The sequence below is a fragment of the Perca flavescens genome, chromosome 2 (assembly GCF_004354835.1).
Source record: "Perca flavescens isolate YP-PL-M2 chromosome 2, PFLA_1.0, whole genome shotgun sequence".
In the NCBI taxonomy this organism is placed as follows: Eukaryota; Metazoa; Chordata; class Actinopteri; order Perciformes; family Percidae; genus Perca; species Perca flavescens.
Genome location: NC_041332.1, coordinates 14,606,206 through 14,618,590, shown reverse-complemented (window position 1 = coordinate 14,618,590; position 12,385 = coordinate 14,606,206). Strand labels below are relative to the sequence as shown.

Here is a 12,385-nt window from a genome sequence, read left to right as displayed (position 1 = left end):
GTTTTTCACTTTTTTTTATAGCTGTGTACATAACCTCAGACATCTTAGCTGGACATGTTGGTATCTTTGCTCTTTTACCTGTTTCTCTCAAACGGTACAGTGTATAATTGTTTCATTCTTATTTGGTGTTTGTATACAAAAAAAGTCTCTTTGAGCTTTCTCTGTATAAATACCGTATATGTTCACTAACTAGTCTAAAACAAGACACCTGTTTAGGCTTTCAGCTAAAATTGCAATCAGCAGTGTTTGATAGGCACCAGACTGAAATCTATTCTGTTTTGAATGTGTGGTTAACAGTTTTGACAGCAGTGTGTTAGCATTTGAACAAAGTGCTGTAAATCTACAGTGTTGTGCACGTTGTGGTTAAAGTCATGGGATAAGTGTGTAAAGTTTTGAAAACTGTGTTCAAGCAATGAGAAACAAACTAGAGTTTGGTCCACATGAACTGCTGCTGTGCAGACTGTAGTTAGCGTTTTGCACATGTGACTCCAGTTGTGCCCACTGTCGTTTAGCAATCGAAAAAAACTGTAAATGGAGAAATAAAATTAGGCTACCTGTCATCAATTTATATACGTCAATGGTCATCGTTCACTAGCCAGCCAACCCTCCTCATGTGTTCAGTAAAAGGACTTCTACACTAAAAAATTTAGTTGAGAATAAACAAAACTAAGCTGCTATGATAGGGAAGCTTTGGCTTAAGTGTTTGTGGGATAATCAAGTGGGATGACAGACAGCCTCACGTCACGTCAGTAGCCTATAGGTTAGTAATGACGGGCATATCCCTCTGGGGCAGAAAAAAGAAGAAAACTGAGGAAGAAGGTAAGGCATTTGTTCATGATTCAGTTTAACTTGTGGGGTGGAGGGGGTAGCTGTAGCCTAATGCTAGCCTAATGTTTTTTTTAGATCCATTTTTTTTATTGTTTTTTAAATTGTTAACATACCGAACAGACAAATAGCCTACAATTGAACAAAAAAAGCTAGCTGGCTAGGAGTGCAAATAAACAGCTTTACAGTGTTTGCTTTATGAAAGGGCTAAAATAAACATGTGAATTTTTTTTTAAATAAACATGTTTGTGAAAAATCCTGCATCTGTTGCATTTATTGGTGTAGACGAGGCTCATTGTTAACTTTTTTTTATTATCATTTTCTGTAGGTATAAATTGCTTGGGATCAACTTGAGATGTTTAATTTGATTTTGAGAGAGGTTTTTCCTGATCTAGCCTGTTTTCCTCCTAAAGTGTTACAGATTGATGCATCTCAACAAATCATCTTAAAGGTTTGAATCCCCCCATCATAGTTTGACAAAATACGGACCCCCAAACAGCATCTTGTATAGGACCCGCCCAAAGCTAGAAACGGCCCTGGGTATACATTTACGCTGTTTGACAAATTAATGCTGGTCAAAGATTTTGTATGATGAACATCTGTTGGGGTAAGCACTCAGACTGACTAGACATCAAAATAATGTCAAATAACTATTCACAAATGGTACAAGCGGAGGTGACTGAGAAGAGATGATAAAGGAGGAAGCATATACAAAACATATTAAGAACCTAACCCTGAATTAATTGTCTTTCCCTGTACACCAACAGTAGACCCCGAAGATCATTTGAGTCTTACATTTAAAGGTGATTACCCACAGTTGCGTATTCAGAACAAGGCAGATGGAGTCTAACACCACCTGAATAATGTTTGAGCTTGTGTGGCAAACAACATCCTCAAACGTCAGGGAACTTACATTTAAGCATAACACAAATAAGCCTTTTTTCAAAGGCACAATCTTAACAAGGAAGTCTTGGTTATGTTGCATACCTGCCTGAAGTTTTGGAAGATTCAGTAATTTTATTTACGTGATGACATGGAGGTACAGTAGAAGAAAAATGGGCTAAACCTGAGACAAAAGACAGACGGATTGTATACGGAATATGTTTGTCTTTATTTTATCATGTAAATTATTTTATGTTTGTACTAATATATCTAAACATGCATTAATTGATGTGGCCAGTTGGGGACAGCCAACAAGCTGTAAACACAACATTGACATAATATCACCTTATAATGTTGATATGACGAACGTCTTAGCACATGTTTACACATCCTGCAGACTTGGAGCAGCATTAGCATTCATTTGGAGCCACCTGATGAATGTAAGTCCAATATTCACTCTTCAGTTTTCGGTCTCTACCAACTCCTCAGGGAGATATCTGCTGGCTCTTTAGTTCCAGCTAGACGCAAACTGTGTCTTTCTGCTGTTTAGTGCTGGACGGGTAGGCTATAATAGGTTTTTAGAGCTTTATTACTTAAAACAGCTGCCCAACGTATGGACTGAAAACAATGAGAGTGTGAGAGTGAACAAAAACCGTAAAGTTGCGGGCTATACAACTCAAACAATGAGCTGAACGATGCTAAAACTCTCTGTAAAGCTGAGCTCTGTGGGTTTGTCACTATGAGCTAAACCTTTCATATACACATAGTACTTTGATCCATTGTGAATATAAAAATATCAATTAGTTTTATGTCTATGTCACACTATGTACCAGTAGTGTTACACTGTACAAAAACCTCTAACCACACAAATAATTTGCAACTGCCAGTGTAAATGTAATAAAAGGAAATGTTGTGACCTGTTGTTTAAGGACATCTTAGGTCACATGTTCCTTCTTTTGCGATTATGTGCAAAGACTCCTCGTCACACTGACCGTGTTCAGATTGTGCACTTGACTGAATATTGTGTGTTTTTAAACATCGCAGTCAAACAGCAGGTCATCTCAGGGGCCTTGCTGAAATGGGCTCTACTTGTCTTTTATTATCATAGACTGAAGGAAGCATTTCATAGAGAGCATTTAAAGACACCAGCCTCTTATAAATGCTGTCTCACTGCTTCAATATGAGTGCACACAGCTCACGTTTATTTTTGGCAGCCTGGCTGATGTCCGTAGATCGCTGGTGAGGGGTTTGCAGATGACAGGGATGCCAGAGATGGCATGCCAGATTTACTATTTATATTCACGACTTTATGTATTATTTGAGCATAACTATAAGGTGTGTGTGTGTGTGTGTGTGTGTGTGTGTGTGTGTGTGTGTGTGTGTGTGTGTGTGTGTGTGTGTGTGTGTGTGTGTGTGTGTGTGTGTGTGTGTGTGAGTGTGTGTCGCAGGTCAAGAACAGTGGGAGTGTCTTGGTTTATGAGGATTTGGCAGGACATAACCAGTAGGCTAAGCCCTGGCTGCTTGGGTGAGGCTGGCTGTTCTCCCGAAATCTCTCAGAGGGCAAAAAGGGTGAGTTAAAGAGATGGGGTGTCACCTCAGAGGGGTGTGGCGGAGGCGACGTAGAGGAAAAATTCCTTGTTCACATTCCACACTGCTTTCACATGGAAACTGGGGTGTCTGGACACCTCAGTGTTAGACCATGTGCAACACCAGGGATGTCCTGGGCCTGGGATCCCTCTTCCCCTCAATATTTTCTGTGTCTTTAAATATTTAAAACAATACATAAACAAAATAAAACAAATGAAGCAGATTAATAACTTAAACCTGTTAAGCCAATATAATAGTAAAATGGTGATATGGTGCTACATTCGTGAGTTAGTGTGCACATGGGAGGAGACGAATCGTATCCTCTGGGAGTAGATGAGGTCCGCCACATACAGTCCAAAGTTGACGAAGGAGAACACCGCCACCACAACCTTGCTGTCCCACGGACACCTCCCCTGAGGGCATGACGACGGTCTCCATGGAGAGCCATATTTTGTGTCAAAGCAGAACACTGGCCACACCACTGATGCGCTCAGGTAGAGCAGAACTTCCAGAAGGGTGCACACCACCACGAAGCGGTCAAAGGGCAAGCAGCGCACAGCCTTGGTCCGCCCACACACTGTCATGACGACCACCAGCGCAGTCAGAGCAAAGCAGAAAGCATAGACGACAACACAGAAGATTGTGGCGGCATAGCGGGAATACTCGCTCCCGTTGGCCAGAGCTCCAAAGATGATGCAGGCCACAAAGCCCTGAACGACTTTGAGGAGGCCAGAGACGGTGGCCATGTAGCCCACCACAGCCTGGCCTGGCCTGGCTCGGCACAAGGCCACTTCAGCCCCATAGGCCAGAGCACCCAGGATGGAGCAGACGGTCACAGCGATGCGGAAATTTCTGACATCACAGCCGGCGTAGGGGCACTCAGATCGGACAAAGAAGAGCGGGTAAACCACAGAGGCTGTCACATACCTGAAGAAGAAGAGGACAGAAAAACACGATTGTAGATATGATGTCATCGAACCAGAAAAAAAATATGCTCTGGAGTGTCAAAGCGAGGCAAAAAGACCATGAGATGCCGTTGAAAGGTCTGACAAAGCTAGTAAGTGGACCTCTAATTGTGATTTTGTTTTTGTCCCTAAATCTTTACTGGTAGATTTTTTGGCCACTTGGGGGCAGCACAACAAGCTGTAAACTAGAGGATGGATACAGACAGATATTTAGAAATTATGTTCGGGTTCGCGTCGGGCTCGGTCACATCAGCGCGATAAGGCATTGAATATTTTAAATTTAAAAAAGCTTATTATGTAGGTGCGCGCCTGTGTTAACGTGCGCTTGTTGCCCCGTGTGCGCTGATGCGCTCATCTGTTGACACTTCCCGGATGCCTCCCTACAGTTGCTTAATAAAAGTGGGCTTTCCACACAAACAAACGTATGTGTCATTAGTATGAGAAAAAAACGAGTGTTGGGCTCGGGTCGGGCTCGGACATAAATATCTTAATACCTGCCGGGCTCGGGCCAGGTTCAGTTACTGCTCTGTCGGACACGGGCCGGGCTCGGACAGAAAAATGCGGCGCGATCCGCACCCTACTATAAACACAGCACTAACATATTTTCACCCTATAAAGTTGGTAAGGTGAACTTGTAAACTAATAGTGGTTCATTTACACCTCCAGCAGACATTGAGCAAAATAACTATTCATCAAGAATCGTGTTTGTGTCCACCTGATTCTCCCTTTAGCTCTGTTTTGCCCTCCACCAATATCCGGCTCTGCTCTTACCAGCTAGCAGCTAACTGTGCCTGTCAGCGGTTTGGTGCTGAGCAGGTAAGGTACAGTGGGTTTATCAGCGCTACCTGCAGTTGCTAGAAACAACGCTGATGAGAGCGGTGGGACTGAACCAAAACAATAAAACTGTGCTCTGTAAAACCAAACGACTGAGCTGAAAAATGCTATTGCACTTTGTAAAGCTAAAGGGTAACTGCAGAGTCAGGTGATGGTTCTGTGGGATTGTCACTAAGAGCAACACCTTCCACTACACACAATGTAAAAATATGAATTATATAGCTATATGGCAGCTTTAAGTATTTTTTTAAACAAAAGTGCCCCCCCCCCTTTGACAGATTCTGATAGTGAACAACCACCAAAATATGGTAAAGGCTCTAAACTATGTAAGATTTTTGGAAATATTTATAACCTAACCTATTGGTGCTACACAATATCCCTCACTATTTTTTCACTTAAAAATAAACACTTATTTATATATAATAATAATATATAATTGTGGATTGGTGACACACATTTTTATATATGCAATAATGGAGGCGTTGAGGGATAAGATGACTGTGAGTGTAAATAAGTGTTAACTTTTCATCATTCTTAAATCCACCCCTGGCTGTACACGTGATGCAAACAAAAGATGCGGAAGCAGAGTCAGGATCAAGTTACCAGCACCCAACAAAACCCAACAAACCCAACTGAGGATCAGAGTTACATCTGAACACGTGACTTACATGAGCGTTGCGAAGGCAGCACACGTGACGGTAAGGTTGTCCCAGGATATGGGCAGGCAGCTGTAGAGACGAGTGGCGTCCAGGAAAAACACCACAACTGTCATGGCGAAGCAGAAGCACCATGCCGCCATACAGAACACGCCCTGTGAACCACTGTAGCCGGCACTGTGGGCTACCATGGCAATCACAGCACAGCCCATGGCCAACTGACAGAGGCGGGCAGCACCCAGAGGTGAGCAGAGGGCCCTCTTGTTGAGGTATGGACCACCCTGTGAATCCATAACTGGGTGAGTGTAGGGGAAGAAAAAAATATTCTGCAGTCTTCAAGAGGTAAAGATGGACTAGGATGGTCTACTGTAGTAGTAGCAAATTAGAGGATGATGTGGAGTTTAATGTCCAAACAGTTGAAAAGTTTAGCTCAAGCCCAAGCCAGTCCCACAAAAAGTCCCTGCTGCAAAAGATGTGATTGTGAGATCCAGGGTTCAAATCCAGCCTGGAGTCTTTCTCATTCCAGCGTCTTGAAACTTCCAGCGTCTTTGATGAACATGCGGCAGGATATTCCGATGCTCAGGTGTTTTAAGGGGCTATTGTTACCCCATGTGAGTGGGTGGGCTCTGGGTACATTATTCTGTTGCCACCTCTGCACTCCCCTCTTTTTGCAGTGTTTACAGACTTGGTGGGGACTTTCTGATACTCTATTTCTGTGTTGATGAATGAGACATAACGTATGAAAAACACAAGGGAAATCTCTTTTCTCAAGCTAGCCAGGCAGGCACACTCACCTTTCTGCTGAGAGATCACAGTGACTTATCAATCGCAAATATCCAGACTCAGTACTGTGGGTTGTAGTTATGCTAGGATAAAGTGGGTTATTCTCTCTAATAGGAAGACTTTTAGATCCTGTAAGTCCAGAATGTTTATCCAGCAGTTCAGTCAGTCGAGGTTCTCTGGGAAATACCGACTACATGGTCTAACCCTTCAGCTGAAATTGCCCGGTCCAGACTCAGAATCTTCTTGGATCAATTATGCAGATATGTTCGCCGTTTGGGTTATATCTATTGCTGTACAACGCTCATAGTGTGAATCCATGTGGCCACACGAGTCAAAGACACCATCCACTCTACTCAAATGTCAACTCTCATCTTCTTACATTCTCTCTGTCACACACTCTTCCGCAGACACTTTCCCCTTCCACACTGTCCGTCCGTCTCTGTGCTGTGAGGAGGGGGTCCTGCCGGTCAGTCAGACCAGAGTGGAAGTTATTTAGGGTTGGGCCATCGCCACATGAGTGTCAAAGAGAAATGTGTACATGTGGTTGGGCGTGGAGTCGGAGCACGCAGACACATTACAGACCCTGTGGAATGAGGTGAACTCAATTACATAGTTGGGAGTGTAGAAGTCACATGACCAGAGAGATGTTAGATCTGACCAGTGAACATTTTTTTAAAAGGTTTTAAGGTAGATTTTCTCTCACCACACTCATTCCTCTCTTAATCACCACTGAGCCTTTTTAGGGTTGACAAAGTTGAAGTCAACCCTAAAAAGTGTTAGGGTTTTCAACGTGTTGCTGAAGAATATTATATGCTGAAAAGCATACCGTTTTAGATGACCCCCGCCACTTGGGGGGCAGCATAACAAACCGTAAATAGAACTTAAAAGTTGTTATAGCTAACATTATTACATAACTAAGAGTTATATTATTACACAGCAGACATGCAGCAACATTAGCATTCGTTCAAGTTGTGTTTACGGCCACCTGATGAATGTAAGTGCAATATTCATTCATCTTATAGCTCTGTTTTGGTCTCCACTAAGTCCTGAGACAAATCAGCAGCAACATTGTCCACTCCGCTCACCAGTCGCTTACTGTGGCTGCCTGCTGTTTGCTTCTGAGCAAGTAGTGTACAGTACAGTGAGCTTACGAAAGCTATTTGCTGAAAACAACTGGGGGCCAAATAAAAAAAAAAATTTGTCACAACAGTGAGGGAGAGCGGCAACAAGGGAAGGACCCATAGACAGCTAATCAGGCAGACAGAGACAGGCATGCAACAGAGGCTCAAAATCAGTGAGAGAAAACCACACTGCAGCTTTGATGACATGACAAGGGAACAAAGCAAATGGACTGGATATATGAAGTGAGTGACGGATGATGGAATAACATGCAGGTGAGGAGATGGCTGGGAAGGCCAAGCAACTGCAGAGCGGATGAGAGAAGTGGGAACAGGTGTGTAGATGGGTGGGACAGTCAGGTGATGGGGCAAGGAAGGAAAGTCCGTGGGCATCTGGTGGATGGATGGAAAATGACAATGAAAGGGCCTGGGAAATAGGGAATGTGGCTAGAAAGCAGGGACAGAGAGACAGACAGTGACAAAAATAGACTAAAAGGCTCCAAAGAACTGAGGAGAACTGATTAATCCAAAATTTGAAACAAACAAATGACAAAGCCTATAGTCAAGAGGACCATAGTGGCCCGGGACAATATACACACATACTAAGTAATAACCCTGGTAGTGGTGAAGGCTCTGTCACATTTCTTATTTAGTCAGTAGGGAATTGGATCACATAACACATGTTTGCCCATTTACGATGAATATTTAAAATTCCATTTACCCTTTTATTAAACTGCTGCTTCCAAAATAATCATCTTAAATTGTATTTCTTCTTCTTCTTCTAATCTATCAAACTATGCTCCCATCTCACGATTACCAGCCGGTTCAGTGAGCAGCAGTCTGGTTTTATCATATCTGTCCAGGTCTCTGTCTCCACCTGCAGGTGTGTGAGAGCCTGTGGTCATTTTTCACTCAACAATGTAAAAATTTACACAACAGCCATCTGAATAATATCAAAGGGCAGTGGTCCTTAAGTAAAAGTACTAACACCTCACTGTGAAAATACTGAATACTATCTCTTAAAAAAATCAACATTTCAGCGTCATGGTTTTCAGCTTTGTGACGATGCGTTTTTCAGCTGATCCAAGAGGCGTAGGAGAATTAGCTCAACACATAAAGAAACACTTCCAATCCTTCAATTTATCACAAACAGTCCAAATCAACACATCTGAAGATGTTGATGAAGGTTTTCACTGGACAGGAAGTGGATGAAAAACTGTAATCTGAAAAGTAACTAAAGCTGTCATCCAAAAAGTTTCCAACTTAACGTAACAGTACTTGAGTAAATGTACTTAGTAAACTTTCACCACTGCAAAAGGGGGACATGTGATGTGGTCCATGACAGATCAAAGTACAAAGTCTACACAGTCTGTATCTAATATTTTAAAAGAAAAAAACATTTATGAATAAATAAATAAATAAATACATGTGGAAACATAAATAGATAAATAATACAAATAAATACAGAAATTACAGGAATAAATCTATAAAGCATTAATGAATACAGAAAAAACATATTATTTATACAGTACATCAGGGGTGATAAACTCAATTCCACGAAGGGCCACGCTGCAAAATAAGAATCTCATCCAGGGCCAGACATGTTTAGGTTATTTACGTGCTATTATTTCATCATAAAAGTCAAGCATCTTTTAACATATTATTGCATGTCTCATATAATCTTCTCACTTACAGCTCGGTAGACATAAAGACCCCAAAAAATTAGCAAAAAAAGTAACTAAGCCATCAAAGAAAAAATGACAAAAAAAAAGTTGAAAAAGCAACGAAAACGTCGTAAAACAGGCCAAAAAACATTGGAAAAAGTTGGAAAAAAAGCTACAAAAACTATGTGGGCCAAAGTCTATTGCGAACCTAAACTGATATGCGGGCCGGCTCAAAATCTGCGAGGGGCCGGATTTGGCCCACGGGCCTTGAGTTTGACACGTGTGTAGTACATGTAGTACCTTTTAATGCCCCTTCTTTTTTTGTAAACATCAATTTATTCATTAATTTAACTATTTCCCATGTTACTTTTGAGCCTTGATAGTCGTGCTGTGTAAAAATAAAGAGTTATATGTGAATGGAACAGACTTTAAAAATAGGAATGTAATCCGAGAACGTCATAATGTGACATATAGAGCTACTACAGAATGTGCGATACAATGAGAATTTAACAGAATTTGTTCATTTCACCAGCAGACTTCAACCTGTGAACCACACATATATTCAAAGCGACAAAACTCAAGAAAAGTTGAAAAATCCAAATCTCAAGAAGTTTAAAGTTAGTGAACTGAACCGTCAGTGAACTCATTAGCTAATACGGTAGGTAAGTATCTAAACAGGTAGCTTTTTAACTGATGTGAACTTGCAGTATCAGATAAATTCCTCTAAGTTAAGGCTAGCTGGGACTCTCTTCATTCCCACGTCACTGCTGCTAACGTTATCTTTTCTCTAAAGCATGTTGTTGTTTTCACAACAGTAGGCCTATTCTTCAACTTGAAGGTAGTAATATTATGAAGTAAAGAAGTAAATTACAGTACAGAAGTATTATCAGCAAAATGTACTTAAAGCATACAAAGTAGAAGTAGCCTGACTGGGGCCCAAAGATATATGCTATTACTGTCTGGCAGTATATATTATATGTTTATTGATGCTGATGCATGAACTTGACTAGCTGCCTTCAACTCTTACTGAACTAAAAAGTACAAAAATATTAAGGTAAGAGCACTCATCATGCAGATTGGCCCTTTTTGAAGTATCAATGTTTACATTTTTAATATTGGAGTATTATTATTGATGCATTAACATGTAAGCTAAGCAGCATTTTAATGTTGTCATAGTTGGTCCAGGTCAAGTTATAATAACGGTATGTTGTTGAGTAGTTAAACCTAAGACACATCATCACAATTTCTTAACCAATCATATATTTTGTATGTAAATCCATATCTGCAAATTAACTATAGCTGTCACATAAATGTAGTGAACTACAACATACATCTCTAGTATAATAGAATATATAATGTTACTCCCCATAACAGTGTCTCCAAACCAGCTTGCTGTGACTGTGTGACAGGAGTCCAGTAACCGCCAGACAGAATCAGACAGAGGCGTTCTTCTGGAAGAGTTCAGTGACAACAAGCTGTAGGGAGACGGCACGTCTCTGACACCAAGATGGATGTCATTGCAGAGATAGAGCTTGTTATAAAGGAGATGGCGAGGGGAGAGCTGCTTTCCACTGTCTGGGCGGCCATAGATGAAATATTGGCTGGCATACCCAACCCTCCACCTCCTCCTCTTGTCCCTGCTGAGCTGGAACTCAACACCCACCCTCAGCCAGTAGAAAGTCACGCTGAAGGATATGGTGCGAGTATCCCCATGATGGCATGTCCTCATATGTTTGAGCAGCAAAATCCACTGATGGCTGCTCCCACCATGTACGATGGACTTCTGTGTCAGGGAGACATTATACAGCCAGGTTACCTGTATGGTCCGGAAGGTGCATATAGCCAGGGACAGGTAAGATACTAAGTATAGGTTAAGGATAGGTATTAGGAATTAGGTTCACTTAAATCATGTAGCAGAATTTCACTTTCCTATGCTTCCCACTTACTCTCAATGACTCAAAGATATCATTTAGCATGAATGCATAAATTAGGCCCTTGTTCAGCTGTTTGCGCCGTGGTTACCGGACCTCCTGACCCCTGTGACCCTCAACAGAAACCTGTGTGTTTTATTTTCTCCAGATGTGATTTTACTCCACAGATGTCATTCAAACAGTAATTATAATTTAAAGGGAGTAAAATCCTGACACTAGGTGGTCACATGACACCATTGCAGTTTGTCTCATCACCTGTGCTGTGTGTCTTTGTGTCTGCAGTGTAACGCAAGGGACAACACTGGATCATATTTGACTAACTTGAATCACAGGTTGATAAATGACATTGGTTTTACAAACAAGAAATATATATCTTAAATTAAAGAAGTGAGTTAAACTAGTTCAAAACTTTGAACATTTACATAAATGCAGGAGACTGTGGAGGGAAACCTAGCTTACTTAGACTTTTAAGGTGAAGTTCAGGTTCCAATTGTATATTTTATTAGACTTAACATAAATGGCACAAAACAACTTCCCCACAAAATGAACAATAACACTGTGGTGCAGATGGCCCTTGTATTTTCTGCTGAATACTGAATCGTGTATTATCACAAAAGAAATCAGAACTTGTCAGAATCACAACAGAAGTTGTGACCCTTTTAGAATATTTTTTTTTTATTCAGTACTAGTATTAACATGTTGTTTAATGCAGGTTTAAGGAGCAGCAACTTAGTAAGAAGACTGATCAGTGTTTTTTGTTTGTTTGTGTTGCAGCCTCTGCATCTAATCCTAAAGAGGACACTCAACAGGCCAAGAAGATATGTGGTGACACCAGGGCAGACAGCAGTGATGGGGTCTTCTTCCTCACTGACAGAGGGAATGGAGTCTTCCTCCTCATTGATGGAGGGAATGGAGTCTTCCTGCTCACTGACAGAGGCTCCTCACACAAAGACAAGAATGATGAAGCCACGGGACCTGCAGACAGTGCAGCTGCCACACACACAGACTGCCGTGACTGTGCCTATGCCAGCCACTCAGAGGACGTCGAAGGATAGGTGTCACCCAATGATGGACAGCTTGGGGCCCTTTCCCTCCCTGCCCAACTCTAGCTGCCCTCTTGCATTGTGGAGCTTAATCAAA

At 41.6% G+C, this 12,385-nt stretch overlaps 1 protein-coding gene across 1 annotated transcript; it reads right to left on the bottom strand.

The window, feature by feature from the left end:
• Nucleotides 1-3,136: 3,136 nt before the first annotated feature.
• LOC114573613 (myeloid-associated differentiation marker-like protein 2) lies at nt 3,137-6,961 on the bottom strand. The gene is made up of 2 exons (XM_028605893.1): nt 5,762-6,961; nt 3,137-4,221 (listed from the first exon to the last, which is right to left on the bottom strand). The coding sequence occupies exons 1-2, from the start codon at nt 6,040-6,042 to the stop codon at nt 3,570-3,572; spliced, it is 933 nt and encodes a 310-aa protein (XP_028461694.1). The 5' UTR covers nt 6,043-6,961; the 3' UTR covers nt 3,137-3,569.
• Nucleotides 6,962-12,385: the final 5,424 nt, after the last annotated feature.